General features: G+C 41.2%; 1 protein-coding gene across 1 annotated transcript; it reads left to right on the top strand.

Moving 5' to 3' along the window:
• Positions 1 to 11,897: 11,897 nt before the first annotated feature.
• On the top strand, positions 11,898 to 24,261 carry LOC124271985 (monomeric sarcosine oxidase-like). Its single transcript, XM_046707155.1, has 9 exons — positions 11,898 to 12,158; positions 14,371 to 14,437; positions 15,291 to 15,347; positions 15,732 to 15,863; positions 16,513 to 16,726; positions 18,133 to 18,299; positions 22,225 to 22,411; positions 23,010 to 23,143; positions 23,637 to 24,261. The coding sequence occupies exons 1-9, from the start codon at positions 12,059 to 12,061 to the stop codon at positions 23,791 to 23,793; spliced, it is 1,215 nt and encodes a 404-aa protein (XP_046563111.1). The 5' UTR covers positions 11,898 to 12,058; the 3' UTR covers positions 23,794 to 24,261.
• The last annotated feature ends 1,495 nt before the right edge of the window (positions 24,262 to 25,756 follow it).

The raw sequence follows: 25,756 nt of genomic DNA, 5'->3' as shown, positions 1-25,756 counted from the left end.
ATTCCTCAAGGAGATAAGATAGCTCATCAATACCATGAGTGAATTCCTCAAGGAGATAAGATATCTCATCAATACGTTGAGTGAATTCCTCAAGGAGATAAGATATCTCATCAATATGTGAGTGATTTCTTCAAGGCGATGAGATAGCTCATCAATACAATGAGTGAATTCCTGAAGGAGATGAGATATCTCATCAATACCATGAGTGAATTCCTCAAGGCGATGAGATAGCTCATCAATATGTTGAGTGAATTCCTCAAGGAGATAAGATAGCTCATCAATACCATGAGTGAATTCCTCAAGGAGATGAGATAGCTCATCAATACCATGAGTGAATTCCTCAAGGAGATGAGATATCTCATCAATATGTGAGTGATTTCTTCAAGGCGATGAGATAGCTCATCAATACAATGAGTGAATTCCTGAAGGCAAGGAGATATCTCATGAATATGTTGAGTGAATTCCTCAAGGCGATGAGATATCTCATCAATATGTGAGTGATTTCCTCAAGGCGATGAGATAGCTCATCAATACGTTGAGTGAATTCCTCAAGGAGATTTGATAGCTCATCAATACATTGAGTGAATTCCTCAATGAGACGAGATAGCTCATCAAAACGTTGAATGAATTCCTCAAGGCGATGACACAGGTCATCAATACGTTGAGTGAATTTCTCAAGGGGATGAGACAGCTCATCAATATGTTGAGTGAATTCCTCAAGGAGTCGAGATTGCTCATCAATACGTTGAGTGAATTCCTAAAGGAGTCGAGATAGCTCATCAATACCATGAGTGAATTCCTCTAGGAGATGAGATAGCTCATCAAAGTGGTGAGTGAATTTGAGATTTCTCATCAATACGATGAGGTGTCAAGGAGAATGCTAGAAATTTGCTGGGTGAAAGATCATCCCTGCTAAGGAATCCAGGATGTATTACACAAAAATACTATCGTAATGACATAAAAACATTTCAACTGGAAAGAAACACAAACAAACACATGGAGTATTGGGGCAAATCCGGGATATCAAGTATGTACACGTAGTTGGATCCGCCATAGCAGCATACAAATCACAGTGACTCATGTCTGTCTGGCGAAGGTGTGATGAGCACACACTCAAATGATATTCGTGATATCCCCGCTACCCACCAGTACGTCCTCCTGGATGCATTGTATAATATGGCGGGTTTGAGTTGTCGACATGACACAGAGTTAAAACATGTTCACAGAAAAATATATCCCTAAACACATTTCAGAATATCTTGATTCTGGTAAGTTACAGTTCCTGTTGCGTTTTGGAGGGTATTAACTGGTGAAAGGTACTAAAGATGTGAAGTCTGTTGTGAATTGTCACAATATTTCGCCATAGTGTCAGAAATGTGGTGTGGCCTGGAGCCCCATCCTTATGACCTGAATGTTATTGTATGTCATAGTGTCCCGTTACCGTCTCCTGGATGTTGTAGTGTGAAACAGTATTTGTCGTATAGTATACACTTGTCCGAGATATTTCAAACTCGTCCAAATATGCTTCTGAACTCTCTACCTATTTTGGCTTTATGAAAACACATAATTGTTTGGAAGATCAAGTCAACGGTAGAAAAACACTGTCAAAATGACATTTTCAGAAACTGAATGGATTGAAATTTCAAATGTCTGAAGTTACATCTGACCTTCTCTGTGAAGAACTTCACCCCTTTCTGCATGAAGACTCAACTCCAGTGAGGGAACGCCTTGATGTTGACAACAAACTTGCCATAGGTGTATAATTTACATGGACACATTTACATAGGGTACAAAGTTACATACATGTATATTCACAAATACTTTTGCACCTCTAGAGGTAGTACAGATTTACTCCTACAAGTAGTTACATGGACGCATTTGCATACATGTGTTATATAGTACGACCAGAAATTATTGAGAATTTTAGGAATATGTTTAATTGGATTTCTAGTATCAACAACCTTGACCAGCTTTCAAGTGCTTGGTTTCATTCAAATTAATTCTTTTCATTAGTTTGTGAAGTGTTTTCCCCTTTGTTTACTTGCTAGCAGACGACATTTTCAGTGATCCTCAGTATGGATGATTTAGAGAAGAGGAAGTTGATTTTACAGTATTATAACAAGGACATCAGATCAGCTAAAGTGATTTCAAGTAGAACAGGCATCCCTTTGTCCAGTACTGTTTATCATGTTTTGAAACATATTGCAATTGGATATGGCATTGAGCACCAGGGAGGCGCAGGTAGGCGAAGGAATTTAGAAAACTTAAGGCTGGATATGATTGATAGAGGAACTGTGGCTGTCTGTAAGGAGACAATTAGAACTGAGCTGCATGCAATGGGTTGGCAGAAAAGTCGAGGAATTCCATCACCGATCATGAAACCTGAACAAAAGGAGCGAAGGTTTAACTGGTGCTTACAGCATAGACATTTTAACTGGGACAATGTGATTTTCTCAGATGAAAGTTCTGTGTGGCTGTTTCCTAATACACTGAAATTCTGGACCAAACAAACTGAAAAACCTTTGTATCAGCGCCCAAAGAACAGTCCGAAATTTAACGTGTGGGTGGCATATCTGTGTTAGGGGCAACGCCCCTCTGTGTATTTGAAGGGCATATGAACAGTGAGCGGTACACAGATATTCTCGAGGGACATTTACTTCCATCTGCTCACGTGTTCTATGGAAATGTTTGGATTTTCCAGCAGGACAACGACCCAAAACATCGTTCAAAGCATTTACAGGCCTGGTTTCGGACCCAAAATATGACATTATTAGATTGGCCAAGCTATAGCCCTGACCTCAATCCAATAGTAAATGTTTGGGGACTTATGAAGGAAAGTGTCAATAAGAAAAATCTGACAAATATTGCTGAAATGAAAGAAGAGGTGGTCCGATACTGGGACAGCATGGGCCACGACTTTCTAACTTCTTTGATCAGTAGTATGCCCCGCCGCATTGAAGCCTGCATTGCTGCCCATGGTGACTTGACAAAATATTAACTGTTCACCTGTCTTTGAATCTGGAGTTATGTTCTGCTAATATTCACATTTAATAATACGTGAGTAATGAGTGAAAATTTTAATTTTTTTGCAATCTTAAATTCTCAATAATGTCTGGTTGTACTGTAATATACACGTGTGTGTAAATTTACTCACGTATGCAAATGTGTCCATGTGTAAACGGGGTATTTATTATATTATAATAAATACGTGTCATCCTGACTTCGCCGCCTTTCCCCGGTATAGCATCTGTCGGGCTATGTGTGTAAATTGTACACCCTACCTCACACCCTTTGTACGCTACAACGACTCGTGTTGTTGAACAGCGCAAGATGTGTTACACGGATCCTGAATGTTGTGGTGTGTCATAGTGCCCCGTTACCATGTCCTGAATGCTGTAGTGTGTCATCGTGCCCCGTTACCGTGTCCTGAATGATGTAGTGTGTCATAGTACCCCGTTACCGTGTCCTGAATGTTGTAGTGTGTCATAGTGCCCCGTTACCGTGTCCTGAATGCTGTAGTGTGTCATAGTACCCCGTTACCGTGTCCTGAATGCTGTAGTGTGTCATAGTTCCCCGTTACCATGTCCTGAATGCTGAAGTGTGTCATAGTACCCCGTTATGTCCATGCTGGGTGTGTCATAGTGCCCCGTTACCGTGTCCTGAATGCTGTAGTGCCCCCGTGTCATAGTTCCCCGTTACCGTGTCCTGAATGCTGTAGTGTGTCATAGTTCCCCGTTACCATGTCCTGAATGCTGTAGTTCCCCGTTACCATGTCCTGAATGCTAGTGTGTCCCCGTTACCATGTCCTGAATGCTGGAGTGTGTCATAGTGCCCCGTTACCGTGTCCTGAATGCTGTAGTGTGTCATAGTTCCCCGTTACCATGTCCTGAATGCTGGAGTGTGTCATAGTGCCCCGTTACCATGTCCTGAATGCTGTAGTGTGTCATAGTTCCCCGTTACCATGTCCTGAATGCTGTAGTGTGTCATAGTTCCCCGTTACCATGTCCTGAATGCTGTAGTGTGTCATAGTTCCCCGTTACCATGTCCTGAATGCTGAAGTGTGTCATAGTTCCCCGTTACCATGTCCTGAATGCTGAAGTGTGTCATAGTTCCCCGTTACCATGTCCTGAATGCTGAAGTGTGTCATAGTTCCCCGTTACCATGTCCTGAATGCTGTAGTGTGTCATAGTTCCCCGTTACCATGTCCTGAATGCTGAAGTGTGTCATAGTTCCCCGTTACCGTGTCCTGAATGCTGAAGTGTGTCATAGTGCTCCGTTACCATGTCCTGAATGCTGAAGTGTGTCATAGTTCCCCGTTACCATGTCCTGAATGCTGTAGTGTGTCATAGTTCCCCGTTACCATGTCCTGAATGCTGAAGTGTGTCATAGTGCCCCGTTACCATGTCCTGAATGCTGAAGTGTGTCATAGTTCCCCGTTACCATGTCCTGAATGCTGGAGTGTGTCATAGTTCCCCGTTACCATGTCCTGAATGCTGAAGTGTGTCATAGTTCCCCGTTACCATGTCCTGAATGCTGGAGTGTGTCATAGTGCCCCGTTACCATGTCCTGAATGCTGGAGTGTGTCATAGTGCCCCGTTACCATGTCCTGAATGCTGTAGTGTGTCATAGTGCCCCGTTACCGTGTCCTGAATGCTGTAGTGTGTCATAGTGCTCCGTTACCATGTCCTGAATGCTGTAGTGTGTCATAGTTCCCCGTTACCGTGTCCTGAATGCTGAAGTGTGTCATAGTTCCCCGTTACCGTCTCCTGAATGCTGTAGTGTGTCATAGTTCCCCGTTACCATGTCCTGAATGCTGTAGTGTGTCATAGTGCCCCGTTACCATGTCCTGAATGCTGTGGTGTGTCACAGTGCCCCGTTACCATGTCCTGAATGTTGTGGTGTGTAACAGTGCCCCGTTACCATGTCCTGAATGCTGAAGTGTGTCATAGTGCCCCGTTACCATGTCCTGAATGCTGTGGTGTGTCACAGTGCCCCGTTACCATGTCCTGAATGCTGTAGTGTGTCACAGTGTCCCGTTGCCGTATCCTGAATGCTGTGGTGTGTCACAGTGCCTCGTTACCATGTCCTGAATGCTGTAGCGTGGCTAATACTCCGTTTCGGTCTCTTGAATGATGTTGTAGCTTGGCGTAGTGTCTGTAACCATGTACTGAATGTTGTAGTGAGGCATCATGACGATGCCCCGTTTCGGTTTGCTGAATGCTGTAGCGAGGCATCATGACGATGCCCCCTTTCGGTTTGCTGAGTGTTGTAGTGAGTGTAACATATCACCACTTGTCGCACGTTGTTACCAGGTTGGCGCACTGACGGTGTGATTCAAGTCTGACTTGGCAGCCCGCAAGGAGCTACCATCAAGGAGCACTAACGGTGTTGATCGCATCAGGCAACTTTTTCAGAAGTATATATTAGAATTCAGATACAGAATGTGAAATTGCAACAATGATCTTATCTTTTCAAGTACTAGTGCGTAAATTTAACTCTATGTTTTGTATGTAATGTAGAAGACTTTTCCAACGACGAGTATGTTTTATCTTTATAAAACATATTCAAAGATGACTACAGTCTGTATGGGTCAAAATGCTACTGAGTTATATAGAGTTAAACTTACGCATTAGTACTTGAAAAGAGACGATCAATGTTGCAATTACACAGTCTGTAACTGAATTCTGATACTAGTACTTGCCTGATGCGATCATTTGCCTTTTGACTAGATTCGCAGAATAGCAGCTTTTAAAAATACAACTGAAGCGTCTGTAAAATGTAACATCATGGCCAGCTGGGTACGCTAAAGTGTTGTGACTAGTGAGTGAGTGAGTTTAGGGTAAACCGTTTTTAACGCCGCAATGTTCCAACTGTATGACGGTGGAAGTAAAAAATCAAGCCTAAGTCCTATAATCCAGTCAGCCATACTGATGAATCACAATCTAACTCCAAATGGGTTTAGGAATTGGCTATGCTTGATGTGATGTCACAATTGCACGTGCTTCCCGCCCTTGAGGCTGTTCCTACAACAGTACTATAGTTACTCTACCCTCGTAAAACTTCACACGGAAAATGATGATAGTTTGTTGAGTAAATTTTGGAGACAAAAGTTATGAAACATTTTTCCAGAGTTGGCCTGATGTTTTCCTTACATTCTGCGTTGAAATGAATGTTTGATCCTGAACCGATTAGGCGTTAGAGTGTTCTTCATCGGTTTCATTTGACCCAAACAGATTATTATAGGTATTCGTAGTCTTGCCAGTCCTCTCGATTCAAGGGAGTTAACGGATTATAGCCCAATTTCCATCCTTGTCGAACTAGGCTGGAATTTCTTAGTTATATTTCGACTGGACTGACGGGTATATGCATAGACCTAGACTAACGCTTATATAAATTTGATAGTAACAAAAACAACAACAACCCATTTAAATTGAATAGGAGCCCCTGCCAGATGGAAGAGAACCTGAGGAAATCTAGACTTGCTTCATTAAGGGCTTTAGCATTGCAAGGAAAACTAGGCAGTAGCGAAAATAATGTGTTTCAGGGAATGTGAGACAGACTAGCATACACCAGTCAAAACCGCTTAACGTTTAACATCTGGTTCCTAAACAACATGGCGATCGTCGTGCAGACTTCGATCGATTACAGACATTTCACAAATATTCAACCAATCTTTCAACCAATGTGCTCCAGTGACTTGATGTTCATCGATTTGAGACAAATGTCCTTCATGTATGAAAGGTTTAAGTCTCTGCAAAAGCGAAGTTTAGCGGTTTAGACTCCAAGGCCAGCTTTTCCTCCAAAATAATTATTCGCACAATCACTTATTCACTTAATCACTTCAGTCTGACCGCTCGGCAAATATGGCTTTAGCCTAACTGATTTGCATAAGGTATCCACATTGATATAATCGGCATAGTGCTTGTCACAGCGTTTCCTGCATCAGTCCCAATTCACCGGGAGGCGGTGGGGTAGCCTGGTGGTTAAAGCGTTCGCTCGTCACGCTGAAGACCCGGGTTCGATTCCCCACATGGTACACTTTTGTGAAGCCCATTTCTGGTGTCCTCGCGTAAAACCATACTCACACACGCATATTTTAGCCTTGCTGTTGAGTAGCAGTTAAAGGGAGACAACGCTTGGTGTATTGTCCGGCGTTTCAACGCTGCAATGTTGGATGTAGTTATTACTGATGCTCTCCACGCCAACCCGCTAGGCACGCTGACCCAGCTGGTCCCTTAAACTAATATTCCATATGATATAAGCCACACAGGGGGGTACCATACTCACCATTACAAGAAGACTCGTCTCCCGCCTGTTACTTCCAAAGACTCGTCTCCCCTCCACTTTCCTTAAAAGACTCGTCTCCCATTCGTCGCCAATCGCCCGTTTTCTGTTACCTCCAAGAAGACTCGTCTCCCATTCGTCAACTTTCCCCTTCTGTAACCCCATGAAGACTCGTAGTGGGGGTTGGTGGGGTGGTTGGTTTGGGGGTGTCATTGATTTTGTACATGGCATGGGGGAGGGTGGGGGTGTTATTCACATTGTACATGCTTCTCCATAAAAATCATCATCACCCCCCTGGCCGTATATTATGTACGGTCAGTAAGGTTTAATATATTTATATATTTATTGTTCTCGAAGCAGTGACGTATCTATTGCCATGCCAGGGTTCAATGACACTTCGGGGAGGACAACGCCCACTTATAGTGTAATATAAGAAAACCCGACGTGAACCGGTGAGATCGGGTGTTAGTTCATTCCGGGTCACGCTATAACCATTTACAATCGGTGTTTACAGCACTATCGTGGACGATTAAATTCTGCACTTTTAAACTTCAACTATATTCTAACGGTATGCGTACCACAAGCGTATGTCAGTATATCATGGTATGCCATGGTTATATCATGATGTGTCATAGTTATATCATGGTGTGTCATGGTTATATCATGGTGTCGTAGTTATATCATGGTGTGTCATAGTTATATCATGGTGTGTCATAGTTATATCATGGTGTGTGTCATAGTTATATCATGGTATGTCATAGTTATATCATGGTGTGTCATAGTTTTATCAGGGTGTGTCATAGTTATATCATGGTGTGTGTCATAGTTATATCGTGGTGTGTCATAGTTATATCGTGGTGTGTGTCATAGTTATATCAGTTATATCGTGGTGTGTGTCATAGTTATATCATGGTGTGTGTCATGGTTATACCATAGTGTGTGTCATAGTTATATCATGATATGTCATAGTCATATCATAATGTGTGTCGTGGTTATATCATGGTGTGTCATTGTTATATCATGGTATGTCATGGTTATATCATGGTGTGTCATAGTTGTTATCCATAAAAGTGCCATGTATTCATGTTCGTCCAACTTCTTAATGCCTTTCACAAACTTGGTGCGTCATAGTCATATCATAATGTGTGTCATAGTTATGTCATGGTGTTCCATGGTTATATCATGGTGTGTCATAGTTATATCATGGTGTGTCATAGTTATGTCATGGTGTTCCATGGTTATATCATGGTGTGTCATAGTTATATCATGGTGTGTCATAGTTATGTCATGGTGTGCCATGGTTATATCATGGTGTGTCATAGTTATATCATGGTGTGTCATAGTTATATCATGGTGTGCCATGGTTATATCATGGTGTGTCATAGTTATATCATGGTGTGTCATAGTTATATCATGGTGTGTCATAGTTATGTCATGGTGTGCCATGGTTATATCATGGTGTGTCATAGTTATATCATGGTGTGTCATAGTTATGTCATGGTGTGTCATGGTTATATCATGGTGTGTCATAGTTATGTCATGGTGTGCCATGGTTATATCATGGTGTGTCATAGTTATATCATGGTGTGTCATAGTTATGTCATGGTGTGCCATGGTTATATCATGGTGTGTCATATAGTTATGTCTTATATCATGGTGTGTCATAGTTATGTCATGGTGTGCCATGGTTATATGGTTATATCATGGTGTGTCATACTTATATCATAGTGTGTCATACTTATATCATGGTGTGTGTGTCACAGTTATGTCATGGTGTGCATGGTTATATCATGGTGTGTCACAGTTATGTCATGGTGTGCCATGGTTATATCATGGTGTGTCATAGTTATGTCATGGTGTGTCTTAGTTATATCATGGTGTGTCGTAGTTATTTCATGGTGTGCTATGGTTATATCATGGTGTCATAGTTATATCATGGTCTGCCATAGTTATGTCATGGTGTGCCATGGTTATATCATGGTGTGTCATAGTTATATCATGGTGTGTCATAGTTATGTCATGGTGTGCCATGGTTATATCATGGTGTGTCATAGTTATGTCATGGTGTGTTATATCATGGTGTGTCATAGTTATATCATGGTGTGTCATAGTTATATCATGGTGTTCCATGGTTATATCATGGTGTGTCATAGTTATATCATGGTGTGTCATAGTTATGTCATGGTGTGTCTTAGTTATCCCCGCCCGTGCAAATTCGTCTTTTCCGAAGCAGAACATATAAAACCGTTAAATATTTCTTCACGAAACTTTGCACATACATTCCATTTCGTGGACATAATCAACAGTACCACTTTATTTCCAATATCAATATTACTGACATACATCAAACCATGGAAGCACTCATGCAGTCTGTTGTTGGTTGATACAAACTTGCTAGCATATAAATAGTTTATGTATGTTTGTTTTCGTTAGATCAATGTGATCGTAACATTCGACATAGTCATAACTAGTTGACATATTCATGAAGAGTATTTTACCATTTCGGGAGATATTAATGACTTTGTCTTCTTGTCATATCATGGCAAATCAAAGTTATACCATGCTATGTCATAATGTGTCATAGTTATATCATGGTGTGTCATAGTTTTATCATGGTATGTCAGATTAAGGTGGGAGGGTGGCCGAAGGGATGCAGGTGTCTGGCGTCTCTAAGGGACGCAACTCTGCACAGCGAATTGTGGCGCCTGATCCAAAGGGCTATATTAGTGTACGTTGCTGCATCAGGCAAATATGAGACAATCTAAGCATATCTCGTCCAGAAACATTAAACAAAACATATGTATTGCTTTTAAATCGTATTAACATTTCTTTTTCTGTTTGAATTTCTGCTTTTTTATTGAACAAGCATCATATGTTTGTGTTTTGGTGTTGCTTTTGTTGTTGCTTTTTTTCTCCATCCCAAAACAGAAATTGGTTGCTTGATGTTTTAATACAAGTCACTAAACAGAAGTACCTGTTCTTTTTTTCCGCATGGTTACCATAAACATTTGCAATATGCCTACTTATATTTGTGATTGTTAAACATTCCACCTTGAGGCGCCTGAGACGAATGGGCTACCTGTGCGTCCAAGAGGTGTATCAACAGTATAGTCGCTCGACTGCTCTTTAACTGAAGGACAAGCTGTTACATATATATCATAAAACTAAATAGTACATAGATCTAATAGCTATACTGTTAATGACAACTAATAAATGAAAATGACAAGACAAGCTATCAGAGATACCACAATGAGTACGACTAAATGCAGTAGTTATATGGTCACTTGTAATTAATCGATTTTCCCCCCCAAAAATTCTAAATGGAAAAACACGATCAACATTATTATGACAAGGAGAGGTGATTCGGAATTGGTGAGGGTTCTCTCATATGCTTCTATATTCCACTCACCATACTTACTGACATGAGGTGAGGGGAAATGGGGTTTAACGTCATACTCGAGAATATTTCGCTCATATGACGACGTGCATGCATGTGTATATTTGGCTGTTTGTACTAGCCCAGACTTAAGCTGGTTTTATAGTGCTAGCTCAAAGAGATACCATGCCGCAGTTAAGAATGAATACCCCACTCAGACACATTATACTGACTCCGAGCCGACAAGTCCTTGTTGTATCCAATACTTGACATGAATGCCCAGAGCCAGTCAGGTACCAACGAGGACTATAATTTAACGTCTTTTGGTATGACGCGGCCCGGGATCGAACCCGCTACCTTCCGCTTTCCGGGCGGACGCTCTAACCACTACACCACGGAGGCGGCCTCTGTCTATTGACGTGAGCCCATTGTGACGAATCTGTACAGTTTCTTTAATAATTTAGATGTAAAACAGCACCCCTTGATATAGACCCCTTTCTCTTCACAAGTAATAAACAAATATATTAATGAAATAATAATTAGCTACGTCTTTTAATTCAAATATTTATAAGTTTATTCGTTAATGGTGTTAAAGAGTGAGAACCCATCAGCGGATGCTATACGTAGCAGACGCCCGGTAGCCCTGAGACCACGTGCTAGACCACGTGGTTGCCCTATCGCATTTGTTGTTTGTGTCGTGCGATGTGATTGGATAATATCGCAAAGGCGGCCCACTGGGGAAAAAGTGGGAGGGGGCAGTTCAGTAGGTTTATTATTATATGGTATAGGAATATGGTAGACCTACCAATGTGCCTTGTATAAAGACTCTGATGTAAGTCATAAAGACACACCTGCGTCAGGTACAGACTTAATCAAACGTTTGTGTCGATCTCCATAGTTTACAGCATGTCGGGCAAGGCAACTCGTTATTTTGACACTATCGTCACTATATTTAGATGTAAAACAGCACCCCTTGATATAGACCCCTTTCTCTTCACAAGTAATAAACAAATATATTAATGAAATAATAATTAGCTACGTCTTTTAATTCAAATATTTATAAGTTTATTCGTTAATGGTGTTAAAGAGTGAGAACCCATCAGCGGATGCTATACGTAGCAGACGCCCGGTAGCCCTGAGACCACGTGCTAGACCACGTGGTTGCCCTATCGCATTTGTTGTTTGTGTCGTACGATGTGATTGGATAATATCGCAAAGGCGGCCCTCTGGGGAAAAAGTGGGAGGGGGCAGTTCAGTAGGTTTATTATTATATGGTATAGGAATATGGTAGACCTACCAATGTGCCTTGTATAAAGATTCTGATGTAAGTCATAAAGACACACCTGCGTCAGGTACAGACTTAATCAAACGTTTGTGTCGACCTACATAGTTTACAGCATGTCGGGCAAGGCAACTCGTTATTTTGACACTATCGTCGTCGGATGTGGAGGAATCGGCAGCGCCGCAGTGTACTGGTTGTCAAAGACATCGTCCTCAGGTATATATGCATGCTTGCTATTGAATATCGCTCACATTTATCTTTGACGCCACAAGTATGTCATGGCTGTTAAAAATAGGTTCATTGCATTGTGTTTGCGAACTGGAGTAAAACGCAACATGTCATTCAGATCGATAAAATGTTGGTCTGGCAAGGCAAGGCCGGGATTCGTTATTCTTGTGGATGGCTGATGTGATGTAAAGGAGTGAGTGAGTTTAGTTTACGTCGCTTTTAGCAATATTCCAGCAATATCAAGGCGGGGGTTACCAGCAATGGGCTTCACATGTGGAGAATCAAACCCGGGTCTTCGAGCGAACATTTCCTCCACTTGTCTGCCCCACCGCCCCCTGATGTAAAGAACAGCAGAGTGATCGGATCAATTTTCATACCAAGTGAGGGGCAGTGGTTAAAGCGTCCGTTCGAAGACCCCCCGTTCGATTCCCAACATGGGTACAATTTTGAGGCCCATTTCTAGAGTCCATGATATTGGAATGTTGCCGAAAACAGCGTAAAACTAAACTCACTCACTCACTCATATCAGGTGACCTTGGGATGAATTCAGATCGATAACGCTAGACAGTTTTATTCTACCTCAACAGAACCTCAACCCAAGTATACTCATGCCAATAATGGTTGTCACCCCTCCCCAACACCCCCCACACTTCCCCACACTCACCCCACACAATTAAAAAATTGAAGGGGTGACAACCATTATTGGCATAGATCGAGATTATGTTATGTCGTGTATTAGGTTAAGGTGTGGAGTATTAATAGAAGTTTATCAATCGGTGATTCTAACGCATCTACATATCACGTCCAGCAAGGAGAATGTGTTTGTATGTAGTGGTGAGAACTTTCTGTGGACATTACCCACGATATGATTGTATTCCAAGCATGCTTTACAATCCGCTTACACTCAAGTCTGACAATCCAGGACACGGCGAGACTTATCCTATGTATGATGTTCTTCTATTAGATAGAGTAGGACGGGTCAGGTAGCTGTCAGTAAACATACGTTTGAGTAGGCTGAATAATTGACATTCAGTCTATTCAGCTGACGCGGCAGAATATGGCCGCACAGTTATAGGATATATTATTATTATAGTATATTTATATAGTGCACATATCCATAAATAACTAATATATAACGTTTAGGAAATCTAGCTATTTCACAAGGATTAATCTAAGCGTGTAAACAGGGCAAATTGTGACATTGTCCAGCACTATAATTATCTCGCGGGTAGTGTCGGTAGTCATATAGAGGTATAATGGACATGGTTTGAAGATGCGTGTGAATCACCGCTCGATAGACTTGTATTACTAATAATTGTATTTGGTTTTAAAGAAGTTTCGACTCATCCTATTGTGAGTTGATTATCGTCTACATACATGACAGCTTCAAATCGTCTTAGGTGAAACTCCAGCGTATGAGGTTCAATTAAAGACAAGTGTACATTGCTGCAGTGCATCAAAAGTTCTCCGTCCATTAATCACATATACAAAATATGTGGTGAGATGTGTTTCCTCTAAAGTTTGGATTTCAGATAATATAATTAATTTACAAAACATGTCTAAGTTTCATAAAAATAGCGTATAAAGCACACAATGTGACTCTAAAGTCACTTTTCACACACCAAAATGGCGCTACCAATCGTTGAAACACAAACTAACCAAATATTCATTCAGGATAACGTTATTGCGTTCATGTGCCGTGGAGCAGTCAACTTGACTCTATCGGTAACAAGTTACCCTTCAATTATCTGCAGTCAACGACTACACGGTAGATACAGCCTCAAACTGTTGTTCAGAGTTGCGTCCCTTAGTTACGCCAGAAACTTATGATGTTGGTTCGCCTTTTATTCGTTAGGAACTTTTATTCGCCCCGATTGTATTTCTAGGTTTCTCAGCCGTTGTCGTGTACGCCTCTGTGGTGAACGTGTGAGACCACCACTTCGGGATTTCCTCCAACAATAACCAGATCTGATATTCTGTTCAAAGAGGCGTTAACCCAACTCAAACACTCCAGCTGTTTGCGAAAATCGTAAACATGACCTCATTAGCATAAGAAGTTAGCGATTGTTTGTTGCTAACATACACCGCAAGAAGGTCTTTCGTATGTTGTTTATCTACCCAGTCCAAGGTATATCATCAAAACCGTCACGTCGTACATCATGATAGTTGGTAAATCATCGACATTCCAATTGTCTTTCAGTTCTGGGTTTGGAACAATTTGAACTTGGGCATGGAAGAGGCGGTTCAGATGATGTTTCCCGAGTTATGTAAGTACAACACTCTTAAAAAGTAGAGTGTGGCGTAAAACTAAACTCACCAAAACTTAAAAAGTAAAGGCCTGCATTGCTCTTTATATTCTCTTCGAAAAGGTAGGGGCTCATGAACTAACATAAATTCAACTTGCAAAAATGACTGCAAGAGATTTCGGATAATATCTATGAAATCATCCAGATGTTTCTTTCTATTCTGTTTACGAGTAAACGTATTTTTGTTGTTCACGAACTGGTTGATGTCCAAACTTTCTGAGTGTTGACCATGCCATCTTTTGCAGAAGCTCCAAAAAATTCCACAAGGCTCAGTCGCCTAAAGAATTTATGTATATCCACTTTCAGTTGTTCAGCCTCTTCCGTGGTGTAGTGGTTAGAGCGTCCACCCGGAGAGCGGAAGGTCGCAAGTTCGATCCCCGGCCGCGTCATACCAAAACATGTTAAAATATGGTACTTGTTGTTCCCTGCCTGGCGCTCGGCATTTATGGGTACAGCAAGGACCTATCGGCTCGGAGTATAATGTGTCTGAGTGGGGTATTCATGCTTAACTGCGGCATGGTATCTCAGTGGGCTAGCACAATAAAACCAGCTTAAGTCTGGGCTAGAACAAGCTGTCACACATACACATACGCATGCATGCACGTCGTCATATGAGCGAAATATTCTTAAGTACGACATTAAACCCCATTTCACCTCACCTTCAATTGTAAATTTCAAACCCCGTTGTCATAAAGTGATTTCCATATTTGTTAATTTCTGTTTGGAGATATTGATTATTTTAGGATCAATTCGTGTATCTTCGGGCTTCCATGAAGATTTGGTGAATGTTATAGTTATCGTGTTATATTTCCAGTCGCTATGGTTACCACGACGAGGTATACAGTCGCCTTGTTCCTCATGCCTACAGCGCGTAAGTACGCATGTGTTCTAAAATTATTCCATAGTCGTACATATGTATATAGAGAGGGAGAACCAGTATACGCATGTCAAGTAGCTAAATTTAAATTTGCCACCAACGTGGATTTCGAAACAAATGTGTCACATCGGCATTATATCAGTTTTATAGGAGTTTTATCTTCGGCATTTCAAATTCAGATAAAATGTGGAGAGAAAAAGACAAAAATTGTATTAGTGATTGTTAAAAACCTTTTGACAAAGAGCAGTAAAATAACTTGTAAAATATTACTTATTTAAATCTAAAAGTCGAAGGCATGTTTTGTAATTTGAATACGGATCTGCACTGATGGTAAAACATTGATCATTCATAAATGTGTTATCACTGTGTTCAATACAGATGGGAAACCCTGGAACGAGAAAGTGGTTTAAAAATCATTCACAAAACTGGAGGTTTGCAGCTGGCGAGGAAGGGTGAAGGTGACCACGTGCTGGAGACGTACATGGCGGCGATGACCAGAGACAACGTCAAGTACGACATACACGAAATATCAAACATCAACAACAAACAAAGTTAACAAAATTCCACGTAAACATACGTATTAGAGTACAAAGTACATTTGCTCTCCGGTATCTTTATGTAAAGTATTTAATGTCGTTTTTCATTATTAGACTTAGCAGATACTTATTGTAACATATAGTGTAGTTAAACCTGATAGACTTGTCCTAATGGATTACAAAATATATAAATACCCGTGAAGATCCGGATTAAAATTGGTCTTCAGTAACCCATGCTTGTCGTAAGAGGCGACTAACGGGATCGGGTGGTCAGGCTCGCTGACTTGGTTGACACGCGTCATCATATCCCAGATGCGTAGATCGATGCCCATGTTGTTGATCACTGGATTGTCTGGTCCAGACTCGATTATTTACAGACTGCCGTCATACAGCTGGAATATTGCTGAGTGCGACGTAAACAACAAACCAACTAAATACAAAGTAGAATTTACACATGTCATATTCATTTCACTAAACTGAATAATATGACTCATACACATTTGATCGCAAAATGAAAAGTAACAGATCAGGTAGACAACGTTATAAATCAATAAATGTAATAATAATGGCCATAAGTTTGAAATCACGCATACATAAAGTTGGTCAAACGGTTTTGTTTTCAGGTTTGATCGCCTGACAAGTACGGAGTTGATGCGGCGCTTTCCTCAGTTCAATCTGGAGTCAAACGTTGTGGGGTTTTACGTGGACCATTCTGGGATAGTAGACGCCGCTATGGCTAATGCAGCCCACATACAGTTAGCCAGGGGGAATGGGGCAACTGTCATAGACAGGTGCCCCGTCACTAGGCTTCACAGGGCTAATAGCGGTAACATCATGGTAAGTATTGCCATTGAAAGTCCTGGGGCAAGGATGGTCCCGTCATCTTAGGCGCCATAATTCGGTTTGATTTTCTTGCCAAAGTTCTTTCATTGTGGGTTCGAATCTACCGTAGGTTTGTAGATGTTTCACCACAGTACCTGTGCTCGTGGGTTTTGGTCAAGTGGTCAGTGTATCAGGCCTGTATCACTTCGGGCTGTTTACTCAACTCAACAACTCAATGTTGTTCAAAATGGCGTCAGAACCGACTTCTGCTCATTCTCTCATTGTAAGTGCCAATATGTCACCGACAGTGTAAAGGTAAACTCAGCTGATTGGTGTGTCTCTCCTGCGTCACGTTCATGTCACCCTATGAACTGTGTGACACCCGCTGACGACAGAATGTAGCACTAAGAGTCACACACATCAGTGCATAATTGAATCCAGTCGATTTCTTTTATGATAATGTCAACGCGTGGATATGCGTCGACTGGGGAATTAGCTCATGTTTAAGATTAGGTGTACGTAGAATACGTTGACGAAGACGAAAGCTTAGTTGAGTTCAAACGTCTTTAGTGACATGACAAACAAATACACAAGACATAAATGAGGTGAGCGGATTACCTGCTCAACCCCAGGGCCTTTCCTACGAGCGGTTCGCGGTCGACCCTACACAGACAGTCGGAATACCGGACTCGTTCTCTGTTTCTTTCCAATATACATGTAGATGTGAGCATATATATACAGTTTTTGACAACAATGGACAGGTGACGACACAACAATGGACAGGTGACGACACAACAATGGACAGGTGACGACTCAACAATGGACAGGTGACGACTCAACAATAAAAACAATAGCACTTCCTTGAGCAGTTGATGTGATGGCAGACACGGCCAAGGGGGATAACCGATTAACGCTATTATTGTAATATACAGTGATTAATTGGCTGATAAGTCAATGTACAATGCAAGAATTTACAGTAGTGATTAAGAATACAGATTAGCGTGATATAAATTATTACAATAAAGTCTCACGCGTCTTGACTACATAGTTTTTGGACTTTTTAATTATTTGGACGATGGCTGTCCTGAATTAGTCGCTATGACAATAAGTTCGCTCGCTCAGTCCGATCAATGATCATCGCAATTTTGTCTTTTGTTTTTTTAAATGTAATTCACATAAGTTTGTTGTTAGAAATGTAACGTCTCCGTGGAGAGCATGGAATGGCCCGTTTCCGGTCCGCTTTCACCAAATCAATTTCTGCTAACACCTCAAACAGAGTGCTCTTATGCAATATAGAAATTTCATAGCAGAATATTTGGTCACGTGGTACATTAGGTGTTCCAGTTTTAGAGTTCCCATCGATGGTTTCCTTTTAAGCAAAAGCCATTAGACAAATTCTCACCAGGACATCTGATAAATAGGTCCACACAACGAAGGGCGTGTTCGAGTGCCGGAAGGTGGTGGTGACGTCTGGGGGGTGGCTCAACTCGGTTCTGGGGACGATCGGCGTCCACGTCCCCGTCACAGTCACACAGGAACAGGCGACGTTCTACGCCACGCCGCACATGAAGCTGTTCACAAAAGACAGGTATAGTTACATCCCATCACGTGGGTTGCGTACCGTCACCCTTCAGGGCCCCGTTTCACAAAGCTATCGTAGTGTTACGACTATCGTAAGTCTGTATTATTGAATTGAGGATCCATTTGCTTTAAGATTCAGTTTACCATACCCCTGTCAACACGGTGACGGAGATAGACGAGGATAAACACTTAAAATATGGCCACAGTGGGAACGTTTTCAATATTATCAGATTTAATTTAATATACTTACGATTTGCTGTTTTATAAACACATTGAAAATATATGTGATGAAGTTTATTTGTAAACGTGGGTATCTGTGAAACAAACAATACATGGTACTTTCCTTTAAAATCGGGGAATGAAATATCATAGCGTTATTGAAACATCATGTATATTCTATTTAAAAGGTTTTGAGAATATACCTACATTTGCTTCAAATTTTCAACCAAAAATAAGGAAACACACGAAATGTTAGCTAGCAAATGTGTAATGATGCTAAACGTCTTTAAGGTAATTTCGGGCGTGTATATTTATATCTGCTGTGCACACTATGCTGAGAAACACGTGCACGACACCGTGATGGCAAAATGGTGCATAACTTTCATATTTCCCAACATACCACCAGATGAGCTACTCCGAGCTGGGCCATATTGGCTCAGGGGAAAATAGTATTAACTATCCAATTAACGACTTGGTAGCCATATTTAGTAAACGACAATAGTTCCCTGTCTGTTTTATCTAACCTCTAGTGTTGCCGAGCTCAAGCAGTAAGGGCCATACCTTTCACAGGACACTGGCCTTCAGGCGACTTTGAGATTCCTAGCAGGCACACCTACTCAGGGTTTTGTGTACACGCTGTTAATGCGCGGTGTAAAATTTCATTGGGATTAGATGTTGCGGTTAGAAGAACGTTCCGATGTTGTAAATGTATACCTCAGCGATAACCACGTTGAATCCATTAGTATGCTGTTCAGGGAAAAACGTTCAATATCCAATGTTTGATTTCAATCAAAGCTTATTAATTATATCATAAAGCAAGTTGATGAAACTGGTAAAGATAACTGAACTTCATTAGTTGGGTGTCAGCTCTGTATGGTTCATTATACACTCTTCGAAAAAAAAGAAGAAGAAACCCATAGGCCAAAAATAAGGAAATTTATTATCCCTATGGTGAAACATAACCAGTGTCATATATATCGCATGTGCACATATCACTTTTGCCCAGCAACCATTGTTTCTGTAGTTCGTCCTCTGTGACGTCATTAAACAATTGAACGTAACGCCAATAACAACACAAATTTACATGAATAAAATGGATAATAAAGAAATTATTACACTCGAGCAAGTGCGTCATTGATTTAAACATATTTTATTCAGTGAAGAAAGGGATGAGGAACAAGTTATCCAACTTAGGTAACCATCTCCCGAGTATTTACAACATGATAAATATACAACAACATACATGTAATATAGAAAGAAATACGGTACAGAAATGGTAGAGACCTATGTACAGAGTTAGTTATTAAGACATGTGAAAATATTTACAGCATTCAAGAAAAACGCTTGCTATTTGATATGTAATGCTGAACTGCCTTAAATATTGCATGATTTTGAGTTAGTGATAAGTTCTTGCTGCCATTTAATAATAAATCTAAATTTAAAGCATCATCATGTACACAAATTTAAAAGGTTAAACATTTTCGTTCTGTGTTCGTTATATAGAGAACTCTCAAACATGAAGTGACAAACATTTTCTCGTAAATTCCCACATTCACATTTTGAGTCTTTCTTATGCCAATATTAAATAAATCGTAATTCAATTCACTTACATGATATCTTAAACGAGTATGAATAATATTTTGTTTGCGGATACCTGTAGACAAAATATGCTGGTGCCATGACAATAGGTTTCTTCAAATATGATTTAAACGTCTCTGTTGATAGTAACATTCGCTTTTCTAATGGGATATTATTCCATAATACTGTCGTTGATGGGATAAAAGATTGACAGGAGTGTCATGCGAGTTATACGAAAATTTTCACACTGGTTTGACACACTTGCTCGTGTAATAATCTCTTTCCATTAAACGTATTTAAGTGTGCATAAGTCGATTAAGCTTGAACATGGATGAAGCAGATTCGACACACGGATGAACATATGTATTGTTGTCATTGTCAACATTGATTCAGTTCACTCACTGCACATGTGTGGTCACAAGGGGTCCTTCAGTTCAGTACCTGGTGACACCAACACTTGCAGCTATCACTGCTCGACACTGCTTTGGAAGAGATTGCATACGTCGGATTTATTGCTTGGGGAATTCTTCGCCATTCCTCCTGCAACGCGTTGGCAAGTTCTTCAAGTGTCTGAGGACGAAGGTGACGTTTACGGACGCGTCGATGAAGTTTGTCCCATAGATGCTCGATCGGGTGAAGATCAATCGATTTGGAAAGCCATTGACGTTTGCATTGGCGACATGGGCACCTGTTACACGAGCTGTGTGGGGTTGAGAGTTGTCGTGTTGAAACAGCTCCCTCTGGCGGTTAATAAGTGGGAGGAAGTGAGGTCGCAGGATTTGGTCGATATAAGATTGCTGTAAGATTGCCTCGAATCACTTTTAGTTCTGAACTACCCGTGTAGGACATGGCACCCCACACCACAACTCATCCTCCACAAAATCTGTCCACCTGTCGAACGCAGTTCGTCGCCAAACGTTCGTGTTGACGTCGAAAGACATGTTGTCTCCCCATCCCGTCGTTGCAGGAGTAAACATGATTCATCGCTGAACCAAACGCGTTCAATGTGTTCCCCAGGTTCCATGCCTGTACCCTGTTGCACCATTGGACACGTCGTTATCGGTGTAGTCGTGTCAGGATAGATCCAACTTTTGGTCGATATGCTCGAATTCCCACTTCTCTCAGACGATTTCTGATGGTTTGGTCGGAAATTCTTCGAAGACCAGGCACCTGTCCTGCAGTGTCCGTTGCTGTAGCAATTCGGTGACGTAGGTGAAACACCCGGATGAATCGGTCCTGAGCAGGAGTGGTCACTCTTGGTATTCCACTTTTGGGACGATCCTGCGTGGAATTGAAGCGGGTATATCGATGCCATAATCGAGATATGGTGCTGTGGTGGACGTTGAAGTGTCTTGCAACGACAGACTGGGACTCCCCTGCTTTCGTAATGAAATGATGAATTTGGTTTGGCCTTTTATAGTGGATGTCTCTACTCATGTGTCCGACACATTGCACGTGCATTACGTGGAAAACAATCTGCATGCACGTTTCATGTGTCGTTTTCACGTTTATGACAAACATTTACGAACACATTTTCGGATGTGTTTCGTTAATTTACGACGTAAACGAAGATAAAAAAAATGCCAAGATTGAATGCTACTGACGGAAATATCGCCATTGGATCTTTGGAAGCAGGAGACATGATTAACGGGATTTAAACATAGGAATTATGCTAATGACGATTGGTGTCAAAATATGTCGGAATGAACTGCTGATAACGCGCACGCGTTTCTTTTTGAAGAACGTATGTGTGTGAATTGTTAAAGTACATGTGCTCCGAACATTTTTGAACAAATACAACCTGTTTCAGGTGGACACGTTACTGTAGTAAGTTTCGCCCCATCCGCCAAGAACCTATACGGATTGTGTACTTCACCTCTTACAGAAACACTTAATACCTGTTGTATCAGTAATATGAGTCATTGTTCGCATCTGTTGCCAATATGTTTCGTTAATTCGCGATTTCAAATAAGTGACGATATCAACAAAATATTGTATCATATAGATGAGAACGATGAACCTGAATCATCCCAAATTTGAGCTTCTACACTGCTGTATGTACGGCCAGACCACTGTTAATACACATGATTCAGAAAACCTTGAATTATTTCACTTCAAAGATGTTACCTGTCTAGGTTTCCAGTGTGGTGTTTCCACGGGTCCCGTTACGACATTTACACCCTCCCTATCCACGGCAACACAGGCACCAAGGTCGGCATCGACGCTGGAGGTCACGCGGTCACCGCCGACACCAGGACGTTTGATCCCGATCCAGTGCGAGAAAAGGCTTGCACTGATCTCGTCAACGAGATTTGTCCTAAGGTAGATGAATGACATAAATTTTACGAATCATGAAACATTTCCCTAATATAAATTGATATACTACAAGTTGCTCAAAATTCAGGCTCAATGGTCGGGTCAGCTTCAAATGTTTGACTCGGTTGTCCACGAGAATTAGCGCATTGTAAGTAAATTGTGTTGCATATCAATAAGTATATCTATTTTACCAGAGTGACTGACCCAGGAACAGGTTAGGCTTCCATTTAGGCAACCCAGACATATCAAGGTGGATCCGCACTTGGAACTGGCTTCAGATAATTCTTCAGGGCATTCGAACCCGGGTCTTCGGCTTGCCAGTTGGGCCACCCCTCCTTCATTGACTGCATGTTTCTGCTATAAGCAGCACAAAACATACAACACACGAGACGGAGAGTACTCCTTTCAATGTATGGTTTTCTCTTTCATCAGCTCAGAAGAATCTCTGTGAGTGCGTGCGTGAATGGTGAAGTGAGGTACCCCAGAGGTTTAAGCATAGACCGTCATCTTCACGGACACACTGTGTGAGGTCGTTTCTGCACGTTGTTAAAGGCAAGGTTGAAACTTCCTTGCTGTACTTGACGTTGTGCGCCATTGTTTTCAGTTTGCTGGACCGATCCTTAACACCAGGACCTGCCTCTACACTATGCCTCCAGATAGGAACTTCGTGGTCGACACATGCGCATACAAGGGCTGGTCTGACGTCATCGTTTGTTGTGGAGCTGGGCATGCGTACAAGTGAGATATCATACACTGTTTGTGTGACCGTCATAGAGTAAATGGTTTTAGTTCGTTATAACCATATTTCGTTATAGGCATTTCGAATATAATATACAACAATAGTTCGTTATATCCGCCCGTTCGATATAAGCTTGTTCAGTATTAACGTGGGTTACTGTACTTGTGATGTGTTTAATACTTAATTATTGTAATACATGATTATTCCAACACACGCGTCTGTGCTCGTGTATACGTGTGTGTTAGTCTGTGTCTTCGTTTGAGTTGGATTGAGTTCAAATATAAATATTATATCAGTGTGATGTGGTGCGGTGCGGTGCGGTGCGGTGAGGTGAGGTGTGGTGTGTGGGGTATTGTGTTGTGTGGTATGTAGTGTGGTGTGGTGTGGTGTAGTTGTAATCACACATCTTCAGTACGAAGTTTGGTTGCGTTTTTTCAAAACGAATTCGCTGATGACTGATTTCCATGCTTCCACGGTTCTTCCTCTTTTCAGGTTTGCAGGAATTCTTGGTAAGATCCTGAGCGAACTCGCCATTGACGGCCGAACCCAGTATGACATCAGTCGATTCAACATCACCAGAGACGCCATTCAGGACCCCACCTTTAAACCAACGTTTTTCATGGGCAGTGGAATAGAGGCGAAACTATAAGCGCAAGCGAAAGTTTCGTACACTATCAAGAGCCAAAGTGGCCGATGTGTTTACTTTAATGCGATATTATTCACACATCAAATCAGTATTAATATACAGAGTTATCGGATGTTCGAGTGATTCAAAGTCAATACGTTCCTTTAACTCATTATCTTGGAACTATAACCTTTCCCGACCCCCTGGTATCATCACTATAGTGTTTCATAAATAGTTACTGTGAATGTGGACACGATTTTACCGCTTATATTTATACATAGCGGTCCAACAGGTTTGATTAATCGAATGGCGGTGTTCATCCGAGAATAGTGACGAACTCATGTACAGCACTCTACTACACATAATCAATACTTAACGGGTGGGAAACACCTGAACTCTGGATTACCACTTTAAACCGATGTGGCACTCATAATGACGTGACAAAGAGATATATGTATGCATCATAAATATTTGAATAAATATTGAAATAGATCTTTCCAGTTTATGCTATAATTGTATCTGTATCTGTATTGTAATTGTATTCTGTGAATACAGTGATTGTATCAGATGTATTTGTCTAGATGTTGATTGCTTCCGGAAGTTCCTGTCTAGATGGTGTTTGTATCAGGATGTTCTGGTATCGATGGTGTTTGTATCAGGATGTTCCTGTCTGGACGGTGTTTGTATCAGGATGTTCCTGTCCAAATGTTGATTGCTTCCGGATGTTCCTGTCTAGATGGTGTTTGTATCAGGATATTCTTCTCTAGACTGTGTTTGTATCAGGATGTTCCTGTTTAGATGGTGTTTGTATCAGGATGTTCCTGTCTAGATGGTGTTTGTATCAGGATATTCTTCTCTAGATTGTGTTGGTATCTGGATGTTCTTCTCTAGATTGTGTTTGTATCAGGATATTCTTCTCTAGATTGTGTTTGTATCAGGATATTCTTCTCTAGATGGTGTTTGTATCAGGATATTCTTCTCTAGATTGTGTTTGTATCAGGATGTTCTTCTCTAGATTGTGTTTGTATCAGGATGTTCCTGTCTAGATTGTGTCTGTATCAGGATGTTCCTGTCTAGATGGTGTTTGTATCAGTATGTTCCTGTTCAGATGGTATTTGTATCAGGATGTTCCTGTCTAAATGTTGATTGCTTCCGGATGTTCCTGTCTAGATGGTGTTTGTATCAGGATGTTCCTGTCTAGATGGTGTTTGTATCAGGATGTTCCTGTCTAGATGGTGTTTGTATCAGGATGTTCCTGTCTAGATGGTGTTTGTATCAGGATGTTCCTGTCTAGATGGTGTTTGTATCAGGATGTTCCTGTCTAAATGTTGATTGTCTAGATGGTGTTTGTATCAGGATGATCCTGTCTAAATGTTGATTGCTTCCGGATGTTCCTGTCTAGATGGTGTTTGTATCAGGATGTTCCTTCCTATCAGTGATGTTCTAGATGGTGTTTGTATCAGGATGTTCCTGTCTAGATGGTGTTTGTATCAGTATGTTCCTGTCTCTGATGGTGTTTGTGTCTAGATGGTGTTTGTATCAGGATGTTCCTGTCTAAATGTTGATTGCTTCCGGATGTTCCTGTCTCGATGGTGTTTGTATCAGGATGTTCCTGTCTAGATGGTGTTTGTATCAGTATGTTCCTGTCTAGATGGTGTTTGTATCAGGATGTTCCTGTCTAAATGTTGATTGCTTCCGGAGATGGTGTTTGTATCAGGATGTTCCTGTCTAATCAGGATGGTGATTGTACCAGGATGTTCTAAACGGTTTGTACCAGGCTGTTCTTTTCTAGATGGTGTTTGTATCAGGCTGTTCTTTCTAGATGGTGTTTGTATCAGGATGTTCTTGTCTAGATGGTGTTTGTATCAGGATGATCCTGTCTAAACGGTGATTGTACCAGGCTGTTCTTTTCTAGATGGTGTTTGTATCAGGATGGTCCTGTCCAAACAGTGATTGAACCAGGTTGTTCCTCTCTAGATGGTAATTG

This window comes from Haliotis rubra, unplaced genomic scaffold, assembly GCF_003918875.1.
Source record: "Haliotis rubra isolate DU_JTF1 unplaced genomic scaffold, ASM391887v1 Scf103, whole genome shotgun sequence".
Taxonomy (NCBI): Eukaryota; Metazoa; Mollusca; class Gastropoda; order Lepetellida; family Haliotidae; genus Haliotis; species Haliotis rubra.
Note: the sequence above shows the minus strand (reverse complement) of the source record. Positions and strands in the feature narration are given on the sequence as shown.